At 44.6% G+C, this 21,393-nt stretch overlaps 1 protein-coding gene across 1 annotated transcript; it reads right to left on the reverse strand.

The window, feature by feature from the left end:
- Positions 1-1,246: 1,246 nt before the first annotated feature.
- On the reverse strand, positions 1,247-20,654 carry LOC144935558 (cAMP-regulated phosphoprotein 19-like). Its single transcript, XM_078862332.1, has 3 exons — positions 20,284-20,654; positions 12,001-12,108; positions 1,247-9,577 (listed from the first exon to the last, which is right to left on the reverse strand). The coding sequence occupies exons 1-3, from the start codon at positions 20,329-20,331 to the stop codon at positions 9,365-9,367; spliced, it is 369 nt and encodes a 122-aa protein (XP_078718458.1). The 5' UTR covers positions 20,332-20,654; the 3' UTR covers positions 1,247-9,364.
- Between the last annotated feature and the right edge of the window lie 739 nt (positions 20,655-21,393).

Below are 21,393 nucleotides of genomic sequence, written 5' to 3' on the forward strand. Positions count from 1 at the left end.
ATTTTACACGCTTTTATTTAACACGCTTTTATTTTACACGCTTTTATTTTACACACTTTTATTTAACTCACTCTGCCTGTTTTTGTCGTTGTTGTATGCTCAAATCTTGTAACTCAATTTTAACCCACTTCCCAATGTGGTATCAACTGCAAGCTTGGTATACTTACGTCATATTGATGACAATACTATATTCTATCATAAAAAAATATTTTTTTAAACATTATTTTTAATATGTTATGTTTCGGCTTGGGTCTAATTATCCACGGTAAGCTGACGTTGGCTGTAAATGACAACGGTCCCTTCCGTTATGGCAAGCTTCGGGGCCACTTCCTGGAGTCGTGGAGTTCTTCCATTACTAGTACGGTACAATTCATTAAAGCGTGTTTAAAAAAAGTTTTTTTAAATATTACTTATTTGGTTTAAACGTGGCATGACTGTGAGAGACGGCAACGGCTTGGAATGGCCTTCACTCAGCAGTAGATAGACCCTGGCTATTGTTATTTAGTTGTATGGAACTTGATGTCGTGTCGAGAACTCAAGTTCAGGAGCCTTCATCGCGTAATGACACTAGCGCCACCGTGTGGATTAGTGCGGAATTGCCCAAGTCCACTGCTGGTTAAATCTTGCTTTCGTTCAATGTTTCTAATGATTTATTTGCTTCGGAGTACAATATCAAGAAGTGTTACAAGCTTAGCATATCCTTTCGTATGTAACGACACGTGACTTGGTATATCCAGAACGATTAATACTGGTAGGAACCTCCTGGTTACACCAGCCCACATGGAATTATTGCGTCCGTCCGTCGTGCATCCTAAAATGGGAGGGGTGGGGCTGGGTGGAGAGGGGAGGGTGGGGAGGGACTGTATTTCAGAATTTCAAAATATGTTTCAGACATCTCTAATAGATATATATCAGAACGTCAGCAAATGAGCACGATTGGTTATTTTGTAGAATGTGTTCTTGCTGAAGAGACATCTCATTTCATGAAACTCGTGTTGTTTAAAGTTGGGATAATGTTGCTGGAGGCTTGGATTGATTTTCGTAAACCACGAAATGTTGTATAATTATAAATTCGTAACATGTATTTATACATTTTATAGGGATAACTAATGTTATAGGCAAAAGGCGTTGGCTGGTCACGTATCTAAGCAAAGAATAACACAACAGTGACAGTGATACCATCGGGATGTTTCGTTCACGCCACGTCTTACTATTATGATATTACGAGTGAGCCGATGCTGCTGCGTTCCCAGTAATAAAAGTTTATTTACAAGCCATGCTGGACACGCCAAGAACAGTTCTGCTGTACAGGCACAACACACCACATCCATGCATCTCTCTCAAAAATTTTACTCTGCCACTGTGGCTCCCTCAAGAAACACGGCAGCTGGCATATGCTCGTTTTTACCTTCTGGTCAATGCCTCAACAAAATAAAGGCCGTTTTACTACTACTCCAATGAAATCAACTGCCAGTCCTAATTAAAAACAGGCATTGCGAAAAGCCAAATGTGCACCCATTTTAACGGAATGCGATTAGCAAATTCAAATGCTCAAAAGCTCAAGCAGTGAGTTAATAATTTTACGAATGAGGTTGGAGGCACCATCTCCCAACTATTGTCACTAAAGGTAAACGTTTAAATCCATCAGCTCTGCTTAATTTGCAAACTAAGCTGGTCGGATGCTATGTAATCTACCAGTAGATTACAAACAGTTTTTTTCCCACATGGATATAGAGCACAACATTTTATTGAAAACTTGCCATCTAACAATATTTCCATTTGGATTTGTCGAATGAGACATTTAAAACAAGGCTATTTAAACTTTAGGGAGTACAACAAAATCGTGAAATTGGCACCACCCAAGAGGAACAAATAATTCGCTTGAATCTTTTGACACCATTGTCACAACACCCATATTTTTGCCAAAAAAAATGTGCAGGCGGTGGAAAAAAGCAGATCACAAACCTACCGAGGAACATCCATTACTTATTCCTACACTTAATAAATAAGCATACTTGTCTCATTTGTAAGACTGGGGATATTTTAAAACGGTAGCCATCTAAACGAGAGCCTCTCTCCCTATGGTTATGTTTCTTTCCAAACGAGAGCCTGCGATCGAATGCGGGCGCAGATAACTTTACCAATTTTCTTGCTCTAATGAGAGGGTGCATTTTGGAAAACCTTGACAGACCACATTATCTCACTGGGCGACATTTCTTTCAATGACATTCCTCGACAAAACTCCAACGAGTGTGTTCATTATGTCCAAGTTACTGGCTAAGACAAATACACGCGACATCTATAATGCATAAACAATTACAGTTAAAAATAAAAGCTCTAAAAATGTTTGACAGAATAGCATATCCAACGGTTACTATAAATCTCTCAGCTAAAAATGTTAAGTTTGTGGGGAACTGCTCACTATTACCTTTGAACATAAGACGAAATGAGCGCGTATGAAACGTGTTGAAACATACCGATGCTTACAATGATTCCCTTCTCGTTTAACATAAAGGAGGTATTTACGTCATTACTTTGTTGAAGGTAGGCAGAATCAAATCAGTCACGGTCAAGCAGTGAACTATGACATGACAGTCTTTAAGCAAGAACCTAAACAACCAATTCCATGATGGACCAATGATCTTTATAGCAGAAGCAAGGCGTAGTGGCTACTGTCAACAATCTAAAATTCCTCACGACGCATTATACTAACGTCGTGCTTTAAAATGGGTAACAAGTTATTTGAACCAATATACTGCAATGAGAAAAACACATTAAGAATGAAGAGACAACATTGAAAGGGTACAATAGTAATGATACATTTGCCTGCCCAATAACGTATGTAAGATTGTGCCTAAAGACGTGTGTAAACATAGGGTGTCAAACTTATCAAGAGATTATTTCACGCACTGTCAGTCATTATAAAGTTAACTCGTGCTATATAATTTGACTTGGCAACCATCAGTTACCAAACCTTATCACTCATTTATGTTTCGTTTTGCCTCTTAGCTGTTTGTGCTTAAGGTGAAAGAGCATTTCTTTTGTAGCCACATCACTCCTGTCGGGGTCTTGTTGATGCTCATACATGCTCGTCACAAACACGCTTTTTGTTTTAATATTTGACCGTAACGGCACGTGACACTGGGCATAAGAAAGCCAATATATTTCAGGCACTTCAAAAATTAGTGATAAGGGTGGCTGGCAAACTTCGAGTAACTCTTTCGTCATTTAATGTCAGCACCAGACTTGTAGCACGATCTTTAAATGTTGCAGGTTTTATACAAACCGATTTGTTTTTTTGCCAATCTCTAGACAGCACTCCCATTGTTTCACCTGCTATAAACATAACGTATTTAAGATCATCAATGACGGTCTCATTTGTTCATCATTTGACAATACCAAGCTTAATGGAAAAGCCCATTCTTTCTTGTTTTATAAAGTCTCGCCACAATGCTTAGTCATTTGACACCTTGAATGTATACATTTGCGAAATGCAAAGCCGAGAATGGAATGTTCATTGCAAGGCAGGTGAGATATTAGGGAGGGAAGGCCTTGAGCCTAAGATGTTACGAACAGAAGGAACTATCGTTACAAGTCTTAGCGCACACCATCACATCTCCACAGCTGTAAGGAAGGAAACGCCTAATTGGGGCAAGCGTCTGTTTTACTCACAACACATCAACATGTCCACAACAGAAAGACACAAAAAGGAGTCTTGCTATGGAAAGGTGACAACATAAAGCCACTTCAATTCACAACACTTCTACACACTTTGACAAGTCAAACGAAATCATAGTTTTGGAAATACTACGATGCATCCTCTTCCTATAAAACGTTAATAAAGTTTAACAGAAAAAAAAATAAAAGATCCTCCAGGCTTGTTTTCGTCCCAATATATGCTGCACACACATGAATACACAGGAACATATAGGTGGCTGGGAGGCTTAGTGGGAACAATTGCTCGCCACTGTGCCGAATTGTATGGATCATCACTTCAATTCCCACAAGACCCTGGTATTGTCCGTTTTTTGTAGATTGGATGTTACAAATAATCTCCATTACCGGTTCCTAGGAATAGTCGACTGTGTTGGCAGTGTCAAATTCTACTGGCAAATAACATTAAGGAAAATCATTTTTCCAAGCCTCCATGGGACAAGATTCTTATGGGTTTTTAGGACTTACCCGGTCTTATTAAAAGGAACTCAATTTAAAGAAGTGTTTCAAAGCGACATGGTCATTCGTCTCTTTTGCAATGAGCGAAAATGGTTATTAACTAGTTAAAATGAATTGATATTTACCAGCGTGAATTTTCATGAAGTTTCAAGCGTGGCCATTAGAGCAGTCTTAAGATTGATCCCATTCAATGTTCTCAAACGTGATAACAAAAATATCTTTTGACTTGGAAAACATGGCTTCCATATATCTTAGCTGTATCCCAGTCTTCTAAAGTGCAGGTGGATATATTTTTTCATGATCTTATTGGGGTTTACAACCATATGGCATTGAGCAACTGATTACACAATGCAGGACCACGCAGACCATCGCTATTGTACCAGGCTTACTGCAACAATTCTCACCGAACTCATTTGAGATATTCTTAGGTTTTTAATTTTGATGTTTTACCTACGTGACTTTACCGAAAAAACCTAAGAATATGATTCCTTGCAGTCACGAAAGCTTAAAATCTAGAATCATTTGAGATACTATGGCAAATGTAGGTAGAGGAATTGTTCGCGTCATTGATATTTGTTCATGGTAACATTTTGTGATTTGGGTTACTTGTCAAAGGTTTGTATTTGTGAATGGCGCCGCGTCGCCTGCGAGTGTTTAATTTAAGCGACAGCGACGTTTTAACCACGAAGCTTCCCGGCCACTCATGATGAACAGACTCGGCTCAAGTCGTCGTTTTACCACCCGATATACAACATCTCACTCGGGGTACACCGAATATACAGTTTGATTTTAGATCGAGCCAGTATCCGGTAATATTTTTGCTATTTGGGTATCTATTACTCAATGTGAATATAAAAAATGTAAGTACATATTCAATATTGACATTTTAATCCGCTTTTGTTACCATCCCACTGAATTAGTCTAAGTCACCCCATTTAAACACGCGCTTTTAAAATGTTTCGTCTCATTGCAGCATTTACATTCTACATTATTTATCAGTGTATGCTACGCGAGTTTGTTTTTTGTGTATATATAAAAACTTTATTTGGTTTCAAATTCAAACCGGGTCAGATATCAACTAATATATTCGGCAAGATAGCAAGTCCGATTCAGTGCACCCATAATTATTCCCAGAACTCTTTAGGCAACACAGAATTAACTTTTTTCTTCCACAACGCATGCTTACACACACACACTAAACTGACGGCTTCAATCCGTTAATGTCTTTGCGTTACACAGACGGAACTAAACATCACAGCCGACACGCCCACAGTCTTCCAGTACTGGCAAGGCAAATGTGGTGGTATACGCCTGTAATAGAGACTTGGGAGGCAGAGTTGGTGGACCACACAGATGGAGAAGCACGAAGCCCACAGGAGGCAGCACAGCAAGTACATTGATGGCAGGAGGCGATTCCTCCCCAGTTTATCGATTACCTCCAGACACTCGGGTTTTATTCGACTAGCATGAGCGTAAAAATATGGACGGGGCGAAACTTCCCAAGCAGAAACATCTTGAAAGACCGGTGACCACTCAGAATTTCCTGGGCAAGGAATGTCAAAATGTACACATTGTGGAGTGCCACACTGTACGGGTGGATTTCCAGTGTACGAGTTGTTAAAATGAAGGTCCTAAACAGGACACATGCCAATTTAAAACTGTTGCACCTTTATCTATTACATCGACATTTCTCATGCAAAACATTGCTTTGCAGCGGTTTAATTGAAATGATCCATTGATAAAAACAAGCTAAATACTTTACATATTAGCATTGGCTAGGTCAAGGGTTATGGCGGTTTAACCATGCTGCTTTAAGTCGTCGAACGTGAAAGTTAATCATGAGGTCATCGATCTACGCTCTCTGCTCACCTGCTTAACATGGGCTGTGAAAAGCAGCTCGAATTGGCAGTCGGGTAGTCCTATGGATAGTTGCGCATCCTTATGGACACCGTACATCGGCTTCACCGTTTACAACTGAACGCTAAACAGCATGGTATTACTCCTCAAATCTGAACTGACCAAAGCACATCGCGCTGTATGTGTACTCGCCACAAACCCGTTTAACATGGGCTTAAAAAGTTAAATTTTCAACCAATTGTTTTTTTTCTTAATTTTATCTCACCCCTCCCCCCACTTTCAAATACACTCCAGTTGTGAAATTTGAGTCGAGTCATAGCAGGACATTTCCATCTGTGTCCGGTCATCGGTGAGAAGACAGAGGCCGTTGATTTGCAACCTCTGAAAATCTGGGGTTGTTCAGAGGTGGTTGTCCACATCCACACCCATGATTCCAGATGTGCCGGCTACGGTGCTAACATTCATCCCCCCTCCCCCCGATGCACCCAGCCACCTCTATGTCCTGTTTATATTCGCGTGGAATCACCAAAGTGTGCTATGAAGGAGGTAATAATGACCGTGTGACTATCACGAGCAAATTTAGGTGACTGTGTATCATAAAGCCGGAGCTGCAAACTGCTCAGTTAAAGTTTAAACATTTAAAATTACACGTTCCAACACAACCATATTTCCCAAAGCTTCCCTTAGAAATATTTAAAGCAATCCCCTAAAAAGGTAATACAGGTAGGAACAGGTTCCACACTGCCCACCAGGGATTGTCTGTTTGTCGTGCACGAATGCGCTGTCCAACAAAGTTCCAACCTGCCCAATCCGAAGGAACGTGTTTTTGAAACACCGGCTTCAGATTGAACACAACCTCAATGTTTGATTTCAAGTCCTCCTTAAGAAGCAGCGTCTTTAGAAAACCGCCACCACACGCAACCAATTACCTTGCGTATGTCATACCTCTCAAGGAGTTGCAAGAGGGTGACCACGATGGGAAGGTTATTGGCGTCATGCGATGCAGAATTCTCGACCAGAACAATTGACCCCCCCCCGGCGTGAAAGGTGGGCACGAAGCTGCGGGGGGGGGGGGCTGCTCACGAATGTTAATGCGCGACTGCCCAACCCGTCTGGTGTGCCTGGAGTAATTGTGACGTCACGGACTAGCGACGTCACGAGAACGGAGGGCCCTGCCTGTTCAGCGTCGACTTGCGGGGGACATCAGCCACGAAGCACGCCGCAAATATTTACAACGTATGAATGTTGAGATCACCCCCCCCCCACTGCAACATTCTGAAAAAATATGAATCGTCATGCATGCTTACATTACATCGCTGTATGCGTGGAAATGTATATTTTATAGTAATTAAACCTCACGTTGCTGCAGAATGTACATTTGCAGGTATATTCGATAAACAGTGATAATGCGAAGCCTTTATTACCTCCTGATATTTTCACTGTCCACCATTGTATTTTTTTTGTTTTACCAACCTTAACCTTTTAAACATTTACCTTTTCGCAGCAACTTATAATCCAAGTGCACTTTTGCAAGCGCTTCAACTCCTGAAGACGGCCGCAGTCGTGCGTGGCAAAAGCTTAAGAAACGCCGAATAAAGAAACCCCAAATAGGAAAATTAATCCACGCTTGAACTTTAACCTTTTGGTCAACCACCACTCTATGATGCGCCACATGGCAATGGCAGGCCTGCTCCCACAATGCGAGGCGGCGATACGCAGGGGCTGTGGGTGGCTCTTTGGCTCAGTTGAGGCTGGACAGCAGACAGAGAAGACTAAACAAGCCTCAAGGGGACCTTCTAAGTTGGGGTAGGTCGCAATTGCACCGTGCCGTTTCTCAGGTGCCAAATCCACATTTTGAAAACCCGAGAACATTTTCCCATTTTGATAACATTATAGAATTATAGAATGCATTTGACAGTAGTGTCAGAAATCTCTTATCATTATGAGATTCGGTTTGATCATGCAACTCCTCAACACACAGCTTTTCAAATTAGTTCATGGGCCGGAGCAAATATTGGTACCACCTCAGGCACCACACTTTATTTGTACAGATTGTATTATATGGCTAATAAGAGTGAATTGTTTTATAACCTACTCATTTCAAATGGTTATTACACAATCCATTATTAATGGCCAAGACATTTGTATCACTAAAGCTACGACACCTCAAGCGGTACCAAGAAGTGAGATATCTAGTCTGGGCTCACGGAATCATCAGAATAAGTTCAACTCCGATTGGAATTTGTACAATCGAGCTCTCCACTGCAGTGGACTGCCCGTATTGTGTGCCTGCAGCCTAGTGCTGTAGCCATGTGCATCTCACTGCAACGTCTGTCCTTAGGTATTCTTCACAACAGAAACGTGTTCCCTGCCGCAAATTAAAAAAACAACGGGTTTGCACCTGAATTGTATGAGGCCTTCATTGAAGGCACATGGGGACAAATGCTGGAAACTTAAGGCCTAATTTTTTTCTTTACAACTTACACTGCGAGTCACATTGCTGCATTCTGTTCCTGTGTCTGAGACGTCACGTTTTCAACCGGAAATTCTCAAGTTTCACTCCTTGGAAGCAGAATCCATTTCAGCTCTCCCGTGTCCAGCGACTCATCCTCATTCAGCCGTATTATTGATCATGCAATGTGCATTCTGACTCTGCTAAACGGGAGAGGTGAAAATCTGGAATGGATTTTGGTTCCGGAGCATCGCAGATGAGAAGGACTGCTTTTAAATCACCACTTCACAAATAAGGCTGCAATGAACGCAAAATAGGCCTTTAAAAGTGGAGACAGACAATTATTATTCAGAAAAGGATAAATGTTCAACGAAAAGAAATGTTAATTACAAAAGCTGCTGCACTTCATTAGTCAAGAGTGTTCAATGCAGAACGAGCAGCCAATGGCGAATGACAAAAACGACCAGTCACTCCATTACCAGATCATCTGTAATTAATGCGAAAAATTGGACAACCCAGCAGAATTCACTTTGCTAATTAAAATGAGGTTCAATTAAATTTTGCCAAGATACACGTATGCACACGTGCAGTACACACTTGCACGTGGGGTACACACGTGTATAAGCACATATGTACCAGTGTGTACTCGTGTGCAGCACATTTATCCCCTACAACCTGTATCGAGTAGACAGGGGACGTCCAAACGGGACGGTTGTATGCAATGGTGTGCTGCGCGCGCGAGTTTCAACACCCCTAGCATCCTACAGTAAACCCCAAAGCCTCGCGAGTCAGATGGGGGGCAGACGAGGGTACGAGCGAGTGAGAGTGTGCGTGCGTGGGGCGGGCGGGCGAGGCGAGGCGGAGAGGCGGCACGTGGTGCGTTCAACCCAGCAGCTTGCTGGCGACCAGCGAGGGCTTGCGCTGTGGCAGGTCCTGCGGCGTGGGGATGTGGTCTCCCGTTACGGGCTCCTTCTCGGGCCCGGCGTCGCACGCGGGCTCGCTGTTTGCGGCCGCCGCCGCCGCAGCCGCCACCGCTTTATTCTTCTGGTTCGCCTTGTACATGTTGTAGTCGCCGGAGTCGAAGTACTTTTGTTGCTGCGGGGGAGGAGGAAAAACACAACGCGGGAGAGGGCTCATCGATGGCGAGTCGCGTGGCATTGTCGTGCCGAGCGAGCGTGGCTTAACCATGCCCCGCTCTCGATGTCACACGTTGCAAAATTAAGTTGGCCACGAATTTGGGAAGATTGAGGGAAAATATCCCTCGTGGTTGAACCACGACAGCTCTCCCCTACTAATGTTGATGTTAAGTTGAGAAGGATTGAGATCATAAGTTTGAGAACCATCCATTGCATGTACTTTTTATCAACATTACAAGGTTTTTCAAATAATTGTAAACATATTTTTAGTGGTGAATTAATAATAATGGTGGCAATACAGTTATCAGCTTAATCAATTGCAATAGATAATTATGCTCATTATCTACGCGTAGGATTGGGCACGCAAGAATAACTTGTTTATTATTTATATGTACTCTCTTGTACGTCATTTGTTCAGGTGAACCCTGCAGCCACTAGACGTTCTACATTTGTCAATGTAAAAAAATGAAATGTGACCATGCCTCGAGCCACAAGGGGAGAAAATCGCTCTATTCCCAGTGGCGATGGTGGCAGCAGCTGTTATTGATGCTGGTCATGGATGTGATAAACAATGCCATAAGGTGGCTTTCGGCATTGTTTATCATCGGAAAGGTCACATTTCTAAATGGGATACGACCTCACCACTGCATCACAGGCAGCGCAATCAAGACAGCAGGAGGTACTGTCACCCGTACACGACAGACTGGGGGAAGTGGGAGGCCAGCAACACAGTTTAGCCTCTAACAGAAATCTGCGTGGGACAACAGGGTAGGTGGAGAGGATAGTTTATAGCTCTTCACTTTAGTATAAAAAAACAGCATTTAAATACATATAGTTTATTTCCATGTTTTGTTTTGTTAAAATATATGCATAAAAAACAGTACTGCTCAATTGAGAGTCTGTAGACAAATTGGTGGGACACCACAAGAAGGTGCTTTACCCAATAAGGATGCAGATTGGCAATATTGATGCGGTAAAATGTCATTGCTTTACAGGTAAAAACATATTAATCCACGCAATTACAAACGTTGCATGACAGTCGATACATTTACAATGAATGCAAAATTACAAAAGACAAGATTAAAGAAAAACCTCAATGGGCCAGACTAATATGGGGGAGTCACGGTTTGGCTCACTGGAAAGCCTGACGAGCCACAATTTCAATAAAAATATATTTTTTAATCTTTGCTGCCTGGTGCGCAGGCAGGTAAGTGCACGGTCATGACGTCACTGTACACATCTGCGCAATGACGTCACCCTTGTCCCATAGTGTTGAGCCGGATCGTACATAGCCAACTCTGCTAATCGGAGGTGCAGGAGAAGGACAACAAACTAAACACAAAAGGCAGTTCCAAAGAAACGAGTTTTCAATCTAGATTTAAGAGTGCATAGTTTCCAGTGGCTTCCTTATATCGGACGGAAGAGCATTCCAGATGGCCGCGTACTCAACAGTATAAGTACACATATCAGGGTGTGCATTCCAGATCCGCGTTCGTGTACAGACCAAGCAATATAAAACCCTTATGGTGTGTGTGTGTGTGTACTGTGCCGTTTAGCACTGTCGATGTGTCCGTCGGTCCGAAGTGCATTGCACCCATGTGCCAAACCACCCTCCCCCACCATCACCCCTCCTCCCTGCCATCCACCACTAAAGAGCATTCTTAATTACATCGTATTGGTTTTGTACAATTTTATTGCTCTGACCTTTTCATTTAGAATGTTAAACATAATAGTACAGCTAAATGTGAAATCCAGTTGTCTGGGTTCTCACCGTACATGTAATAGCACTGTGGGAGGCAGTGCCATGGTGGTCTGTTCATTGCCCCACAAACCCAATTAGCTAGGTTCAATTCCTGGCCACGGCTAACATCAGTGGACGAGTGATATCAGAACCAGCTCTTGGGGCTCCCGTAGGTGGACTCCGCTTCAAAATGAGAGCTGGTACAATGCATACATAAACATCAGCATTAGGCAGAGAACAGTCAATGAAGTCTGTGTGGTGGATGTTTGTCTCTGCGTGCTTGTGGTTAGTGGTAGAGTAGCGGTGAGCACATTGCGCTCCGAACCTGGCGACCTGGGTTCGATTCCTGCTCACTCCCAACACCAGGGACAATTATCTGAACTGGTCCTGGGCCTCCCCTAGGTCGACCCAGCCTCAAATGAGTACCTGGTGCGATGTATAAACATCGCCATTAGGGGGACAAAGGCCACCGGGCATGGTGTTGGCTACCCACCGCCTCGTGTGCCACAAGGCTGGCCTTCATAGGTGCTCGCTGACAGCACTTGCCCCAGTCTGTTAAAGCTATACGGGCGATCTTTGTCTTCATCTTTGTTTCATGCGCACTTGTGTGCATACGCAAAGGGGTAGAGTAGGGGACGTACCCCTTTGTGTAGACGCTTCATGAGGAAGGCAGAGCCCCCAGTCTTCGGTCCCAGCTGGGGGTACTTGGCTCTCAGCTTGGCCTCTTCAATCTGTTCCAGCGGTACTCGCTGCAGCGCACACATACACACACAAACCCCACACCGTCATTAAATAGTCTATTTTAATGCTATCTGTTGTGCGTGGTGGCATGTGATTCAAGTTAACTAGTAATTAGCAGCAGGCTCAGCCCACTTTATATCAGCTTTAGTGTCGCACTGTTGTACCAAAAAACTTGAATTACTCCAAGTATAATGTTGGATTTGGACACCCATAAAACCACCTCCAGGTACGCAATTTAAAAACATCAAGCAGTCCAAAGATTCAGACACTGGTTATGGAGGCAAAACTCGACAACCTGCTTAGCTTCTGAGATCTGATAGAATTATGCACATCTCGGTTGAGTTGCTCACTGGCACACTCGACTATGTTTGTCAAACATTGTTAGAGCTTATATCAGTTGACACTTAGGAGCAGCTAGTGTCATGTAACTTTATTCAAAATCATCTATAAAATGTCTGCTATCGCACGTGAAATTCTGCTGTAGGTCATCGTGGAAATGTAAAAAGGCGATTTCTAAAATGCATGCTCATACAAAAACTGCATGAACCAGGTCATCAAGATCAATAACACTACCAGGTTTGTTCCTTATAATTTCTTATATTAGTTTAATCGATTTCTCAAAATGTTTAGATGTTATTTATGCATCGTTTGTCATTCCCCCAAATGTATCCCCCCCCCCACTGTGCCATCAACATATTGTCATGAGATGAAGTCTCTCTTCTGAACTCTCTCAGGCCTTCTGGCCTTCCTAGCCTCGAATGTAAAACCCATTGGCCTGACAAAAACAACTCAATAATGTGCAATTGTGTAAGAGAAAAAAACTATTAATGAGAATGCAGTGGGATATTGCACAACATTTAAAGAGTTCAAAGTTATATGGGGGGGGGGGGGGTGTAGAGATTTTGATATTAAGCCTCAGCTTAAGACCACAGTGATTGACATGATGCAATGGGTTCAATAACGATGGATTCACTACGCCACGTTGCAAAACCTTGCAACAAAAGTGGGCAGCTAGTTTTGGGAAGCTACCAACAGCGTCTATTTTGACGTGTGCAATCGGATTAATTGTTAATTGGAACGCGAAGAAAAAAAGTCATTATACACCCATATTGAGCACACAAAAGCAGGCCCGGATTCTGCTGCTGGGAAGCAGAACCAGCCTGGTTATGAGTGCTTATGAAGTCACTTCCCATTACATTTATAATTACTTATTAATTCACCACCGCATGTTACCTGTGAAGACAACAAACCCCACCCCCCAGACAATGTGTCACTTTCCCGAAGCGGAGCCCACAAACTTAATGTTGGCGCAATGCCTCAGGGAGTGTTACCCAACACATGTGTAGATCACAATTCACATCCATTCAAAAAATCTGCACCAGTGTCTGCTTCGTGTTAGGGGCTCAACAAGCGTAACACCGCAGGGTCATGAAAACTGTACCCCCCCCCACTCCCCAAAGCTGTGGCCTGTATTATTTGGCATAGTGCCTTGTTTGCATGTGGAGATGAGACACCTTGCATTGCAGGGCATTAATATAAACAAACAATGGCATCAAGAGTTACTTGCTGGAATCTCCCCTTACTTAACCTCCTACCACGTGTGTAGTCCTTGATCAATCCTTGCCTTGATGAAGGCCTCCCATTGATTTTCTGACATGGGAGTTTGCTTGACCATACGTCAATATGCTGGCGAGTTCTCGTTGGTGAAGGGGGTGCCCAGAACCACGATGGACATCGCATGCCACTGATGTTAACCGTGGCAGGAAATTGAGCTCAGGACAGTGAGGTGCTTGCTATTCATTAATTAACACTACTAAATCCCAGCCTCCCATAAATGTGCGCATAATAAAAAAAAGTTGTATTATTTTTATACTTCACCCAGAAACGCCTCCCTTCGTCACAACACTCTTTTTCAAGAAGGTCCTGCTAAATGTTTGCAGTGGGGAGGCAATGTTGCTGCGTGCAATTCCAATTAAGTAATTTTGCAGGTAAATATTTCAGCATTTAAATGCTTGGCCAATACCAGTTACATTGTCTTTTTTTATGCTATAGGAGGAAACCGGAGAACCTGGAAGAAACCGATGCAGAAGAGCGAGAGAACATATCAAGTCGAGACTAAAAACAAAAGGGGCCCCCTTTTGCTGTGAAGCACCGATGTTAACACTGTGCTGCCACCCTGCCTGGACGAGTTTCCCATTCGATTAACAAATGTTCCCTTCCCCCTCTTAAATCCAGATTATTGCATTTTCCATCGCACACGACTGGTAATCAGTTGCTTATGCAGCCTTAACCTAATAAATGGTTTTGCAATATAAATAGATAACTGGAATTTACGATATATTTTAAACATCCTACCATATTTATCAAATACACGTCTACAACTCGCATGATATACACGAATATGAAATTTGACATCGACGTGAAATTTGCAAATATAAAAATGTAGTCAAGTACCTGCACTTTAAATGCACACAATGTACCATGAATTGCATTTATCATATCCCAATGCACTTTGTAAATCCATCGTTCATGTACAGAAACTATTGAATTACATGCATTCCTAACACAGTGGAGCCACGCCTTGCACATTTGGCCTCTATTCATAGTATCTTAAGGGGTCTCTGTGCTTATCACCAAACCAGTTTGAACTGTCGATTTCTAGACCACAAGAAATGTTTGTTGGAAGTTCCTGTAATGGAGAGAGCGATGAGGTGTATAGATACATTGCAAAGCAAAAGTGCTCGAACTATTGATTCCTGAATGGATCACATCTTTAATTTCAGCCAAAGAGTTACCCATTTTAATTTATGCTAATGCACAAATTGGTTGTTTTCATGACATTACTAGTAAATCCCTTCACTGAACCATTATCACCACCAACACCATTATTGTTACTATAAGTATCTCATCAAAATCATAAAAGCCAACATCACGATTACCAGCAATACAACTACCACAATAACCATCACTGTCACGACCACCACAACCCTTGCGATCACCACCCGTCTTATCGGCATCATTACAAAACTATCACCACCACTGATCCCACCATCTTTACCACCACTATAATCTACACTTCCACTATCAATACTAAGACCACCACCATTATTACCAATGTCACAAGCTGTCTAGAAGTAACATAAAATTTAACCAAACATACCCCCCTCCCTATAATGTATATTGTAGTCGCATGGCTTTAAAGACTTGCAATTTAGCAACGTCAACAGAAAACCTACAGTGGATTTAAAAAAAAAAGTACAATTTTTCATGAGATTTATTTATCCATTAAATTAATTACTGAATATAATATCCACCTTCAATAAAGATGGTAAAAGGTAGCAAAAAATTTGGTGGAAGATACATGGAATGTATCGTCCCCAAAGGACATTAATACTGCGGACTAGAGTGCAGGAGAACAGGGGGGGGGAGCAGATACACAACGCAAATTTACCGAGTAGGCAATGGATCAACGTTAACGTTGTAGCCCCCCCGTCGGTACCCCCCCCCCCCCCAACTTCTTCGGGACCGTACTGATCCAACCAGTCGTGAGAACGAATTATGCAAGCTCCTACTCTACAAATCCCGGTCTCACCACCGCCGGCAGCTGTGACGTCGTGCAACCCTCCGGGTTTCCAAGCCCCCCCCCCCCACGCCGCGTTCTGCAACCCAACGTTCTGCAACCCAACGTTCTGCAACCCAACGTTCTGCAACCCAACGTTCTGCAACCCAACGTTCTGCAACCCAACGTTCTGCAACCCAACGTTCTGCAACCCAACGTTCTGCAACCCAACGTTCTGCAACCCAACGTTCTGCAACCCAACGTTCTGCAACCCAACGTTCTGCAACCCAACGTTCTGCAACCCAACGTTCTGCAACCCAACGTTCTGCAACCCAACGTTCTGCAACCCAACGTTCTGCAACCCAACGTTCTGCAACCCAACGTTCTGCAACCCAACGTTCTGCAACCCAACGTTCTGCAACCCAACGTTCTGCAACCCAACGTTCTGCAACCCAACGTTCTGCAACCCAACGTTCTGCAACCCAACGTTCTGCAACCCAACGTTCTGCAACCCAACGTTCTGCAACCCAACGTTCTGCAACCCAACGTTCTGCAACCCAACGTTCTGCAACCCAACGTTCTGCAACCCAACGTTCTGCAACCCAACGTTCTGCAACCCAACGTTCTGCAACCCAACGTTCTGCAACCCAACGTTCTGCAACCCAACGTTCTGCAACCCAACGTTCTGCAACCCAACGTTCTGCAACCCAACGTTCTGCAACTCAACGTTCTGCAACTCAACGTTCTGCAACTCAACGTTCTGCAACTCAACGTTCTGCAACTCAACGTTCTGCAACTCAACGTTCTGCAACTCAACGTTCCGCAACTCAACGTTCCGCAACTCAACGTTCCGCAACTCAACGTTCCGCAACTCAATGTTCCGCAACTCAACGTTCTGCAACCCAACGTTCTGCAACTCTAATGTTCTGCAACTCAACGCCGACGGTCTTGACGGCAGCCAAGCGCAGCTTAATCAGCGAAATGGTTTACCGAGCATCTGTCAAAAAGTGCTTTGTAGCTCATCAGATTGCTCCAGTGTATATATATAACAAAATCTCATTATTCTGATTACTGAGGTGAGCACGCTTTGACAATGCAAAAAACTGTTTGTTATAGCAGACTGCGTGTTTAGTCAATAATAGGAGACGGATGATTGATTCACCGTTACATGCGAGGTGACAGTGCACGCATCATTGATTGAAACGAACATGCGACTGGCAGACGACACGAGGGACATCACACCCAACTTGGCATATATTGGCAGTTTACACAGGGCCATCTGATCAAGCTAGGATGTTGAAACCTTCAAGAATATGGCCCATGTGGATACTTGCAAGGACTTGAGCCAGACAAGCTGTCAGTGGTAAACACATTATGCTGGTTACAATTGGTATGCTGTCAATGATTCTACAGGGTAAAGTGACTGGATGGCAATTAGTGTCTTGGTTTTGTGTGGTATTCAAGGGAATAATTATACATGGCAAAACACAGTCTAACCTCAAATAAAGAATAATGGACAACCTTTGAATGAACTGTAGCAAGTCTCATCAACATGTTGGCAATTGCTGGAATATATGATTAGACTTTAATGAATAGATGACAAATTGAATGGCTGAGTGATGAAAAGGAGCACATTAAAAGGTGGAACTGAAGGTCCTCTGGGCCGACACATAAAAGGGGACATGTTACGTCACTGAAAGAGTTGTATACACAGTTTCTCAAAGACAGGGGAGAGTAACACTAAATAGCCATACGTGAGCAACGCTACTTTTCGAGACAGGCGTGTGATGCAGCCTAGGGAGGCTGGGATACTACTGGTCTCTTGGCAGCCAACAGTGGGGGAGGTTCTGCTGACAACGCTACGAAAAAACTGACAATGTGGATGTTACGACCCGTCTGGCTAAGAGAATAGGGGTGATGGGCCTGAATTAAGGGTGGCAGGTGTCACATTTATAGTGCTACACAGTGGGGTGTAGTTGGGATTTGTGCACAATGCCAGGACGCACTACTCTGTTTATGCCAGTTAACAGCAAAGTTGGGGCAAGCCAGAACCTAACTAACAGGGAGTTTGAGTTGTGTGCTTGTAGCGTATGTATGTATGCAGAACGTTTGCGCCACACTTAGGTAATCGTGCTCATTGGAGGTGCGGTAACGAGAGATTACGTGAATGAACGCTTGCTAAACAGGATACATTTTCCAAATAAAAATGCGCAATAAATCATAACCTACGAGGGCAGTCCAATTATTTCACGATTGCAAGATGTTTTAATTTGCCAACAGAGGCAGGAGATCATGGGAAGTGAGGTGAGCAGACTCAACCACTTAGCCATGTCATGAGTATCGTCGACACAAAATACACGTGTGAGAAGGTCCAGTGCTTCACTCCGAATAGATCCTGCAGATGTTGCAAGTTCACACTCACACTGAAAGGTATTTAATCCCACAATCTGTAGCCTAAAACTGCTGTTTATGTCCCAGTCCAGGTCTAAACTATAAAAACATCCACATACTCCAACTTTTTTTATTGATGCTTTGGTATTCTCTATAATATATATTTTTAAATAATTATCGTATATATTTGGTATTCGTGCAATTTATTTGTTTCAGAGTCTGCAGTAGTTTCGCAGATGCTTGTCATGTGTAATTCCAATTGAGGGACTTGTATATATATTTGTTATTAATCAAATGTGGATTATGACGCTGGGACACGATGGCCTACTCATTTTGAAGGGGCTGTTGAACATTCACTGTGAAGCAGACCGTGCGCATTTTATGGTGGCCTGCCGATTCCCAACTGCAAACCTCGGCAACAAGTGTCAAAAGCACTCCCAACTTGGCCATGTCACCACCTACACGGCATTAGTGAACATAGGCCTTTGCAATTCCTTTCTTGAATTAAGATCTCCCTTTTCTTGCAAGTGGCGAGCAAACCCCGTGCGAGTAAGTGTCATATTTCTGTGTTACCTACTGCCAGTGTTACTAGAGTGTTGCATGACTTGAATGTTGTTTTCCTCGAATGTGTTTGCTACCCAGTGTCTGCAATGTTTTCCTTTATATGCTGCAACCTCATTTTTTTCCCACCAAGGCCCTCCACGGGTCATTCTAGTAGGGTCATTCTAGTAAAATAGTTTAAGCCTGAATGTTTCTCACTCACGCAAACCTAATCAAATCAAAAGTCAAGCACAACATTGAAACATACGGGTGACAAAATACACACCATTCCAAACAGTCTTAGCTTTTAATCCCACACAAGTGTAGGTTCCACATCTTAAGTTCTTGAGCACTCAACTCATCTTAGCTGGAATAATGATATAAAAAAATATTCGCTGATTGTAATTCTACAAAACAGAACGTCTTGAACTACCCAGGAGTAACATTTCAGGAGTAGGACTACCTTGTCTTGCTAACAATACAAGTATTAGCTACGTTTAACTTGCTGAATAACAGCTATATCACCTGTAGCAGGAATAATGCATCTCAAATGAGCACTTACTTTTATTTAATAAATAAGGAAAGTCTTATTCCTAAAGGTGACAAATCTCAATCAGTTTCACCGATTAAATTATCACCTTTGTAATGAATATCAATTGGGCTTAACCAGATGCAATAAAGCATGTAGAATTACCGAATCTCAAATGGGGATTCACCTGATTCAATAACATTCACGGACACATCACACCGTGGTGATTGAGGCTCTAAAATGAACCATCACAAGGTTAATATGAAGGAAATGTCTCCCAGTGAAGCCAATGCGACATAACTTTATTCAATAAAGCGCTTTTCTAGGGAGGAAGTGAACCTCAAATTCAATTTTAGCCGATTAGATTAAGGTGGTGCTGGTAATAAACTGGGTCAGTGGCTCCCTGGTCGAGCGTACGGCTCGCAATCACAAGGTTGCGACTTAAAATCGACGCTGGGGGTAGAATCGGCACACCATCATCCCTCCGGATCGAGTCAAACGAATACCAACATTGTGGGGAAATCGGCAGGAGTTGCTTTCTATGGGTGGGATTCGCACCCGGCCACATCAATGTGGAATTTCCTTCACTGGCTCAGGACACCTAAGGCAGGAGACGAGCAAATCGTTGCGCATTTAATCAGTAAATCGCTGACTTTTGAGGCGGTAATAACAATGTGGCCTCACCTACTTCCATGAAGCATGCGTTGGCATGTATGAAATGAACACCTCGCAATGTGAGGAGATATGGGAGGGGAGGCATTGTAAAAGTTTTATTCTAGAAAGAACGTCTTGCTTGGTGTTATCGATTACTTTGCTAGATGCATGACTTTAAACAACCCATACAGGCCCGTCACTTCAGCCCCACCTAGTCCTCGTGAGGATGCGTTGACACATATCGGGGGAGGCCGGGCGGGCCCTCCTTACCCGCTTCTATAAATAATGCCGCGTGCGGTGGCGGACATGGGTCCTGGGCCGCGTCATGCACACACACACGGGACGCGTGGCCCTGCGGTAGACCCCCAAGGCATTTACACGAGAGAGTGACATCAGCCACACGCCGAATTACAGAGGACGTGGGGGGAGCCGCGAGCCCCTCGACCAAGGCCACAAACATGTGGAATAGTTGCCGCCGCCGCCACCGCCGCCGCCACCGCCGCCTGTTACCTGGTTCTCCTTGTCCTTAGGCTGCGCATCGCCCTGCGGATCCGACATCTCCTGCTCACTCGCCACACGGGCCCGGCGTTAGCGGACGAGAGAGAGAAGGAGGAACGCGGCGCTTGACTTGGCGGTGGCCGATAAAGCCGCGGTGGTTTAGTGAAGCTTGTTGTGAGCGAGCTGCAGCGAAGGGCGGGAAGCTTCTCTCTCCTCGCTCGCTCTCTCTCTCCGCTCTCTATCTCTCCTCTCTCTCTCCGCTGTCTCCGCCCTCTCCTCGCTCTCTCCGCTGTCTCTCCGCTGTCTTCTCGCTGTCTCTGCGCTCTCTCCGCCGTCTGTTTATGCGTTCGCCGCCACAACGCCTCTCTCGCCCTCGTATTGAAATTCCCACGCCTCGTGGGCGGGGCCCGCCGCGTCGCGCGCTCCCCATTGGGCGGCATTCCCCCCACGTGGCCGCGCGGGCCAATAGCGGCGCGCGAGCGCTCGCGGGGAGCGCTTATCCGCGCTGCGGAATTGGAATGGCGCCCTCGCCAACAGGGCCGAGGTGGCGTTCGTTGGTGACGTCATGGGCCGAGCTGCGGGGGGGGGGGAGAGTGGGGGGACTTGGGGGGAGGGAGAGGGGAGAAGAGTGGGGGGGGGGGCTTGGGGGGAGGGAGAGAAGTGGGGGAAGAAGAGTGGGGGCTGGGGGTGGAATGAGGGGGGTGGTGGGAAGTGAGGGGAGAAGGGTGGGGGCTGGGGTGAGGGGGATGGTGGGGAGTGAAGGGAGAAGGGTGGGGGCTGGGGGTGGGGTGAGGGGGTTGAGGGAGAGTGAGGGGAGAAGGGTGGGGGCTGGGGTGAGGGGGATGGTGGGGAGTGAAGGGAGAAGAGTGGGGGCTGGGGGTGGAATGAGGGGGGTGGTGGGAAGTGAGGGGAGAAGGGTGGGGGCTGGGGTGAGGGGGATGGTGGGGAGTGAAGGGAGAAGGGTGGGGGCTGGGGGTGGGGTGAGGGGGAGTGAAGGGAGAAGAGTGGGGGCTGGGGGTGGGGGGGAGAAGAGTGGGGGCTGGGGGTGGGGGGGAGAAGGGTGGGGGCATGGGGGTGAGAGGTGGTGGGCGGAGCTTGGCCATGTCAATCAAACAGAATCGG

Source organism: Lampetra fluviatilis, chromosome 13 (assembly GCF_964198595.1).
Source record: "Lampetra fluviatilis chromosome 13, kcLamFluv1.1, whole genome shotgun sequence".
Taxonomy (NCBI): domain Eukaryota; kingdom Metazoa; phylum Chordata; class Hyperoartia; order Petromyzontiformes; family Petromyzontidae; genus Lampetra; species Lampetra fluviatilis.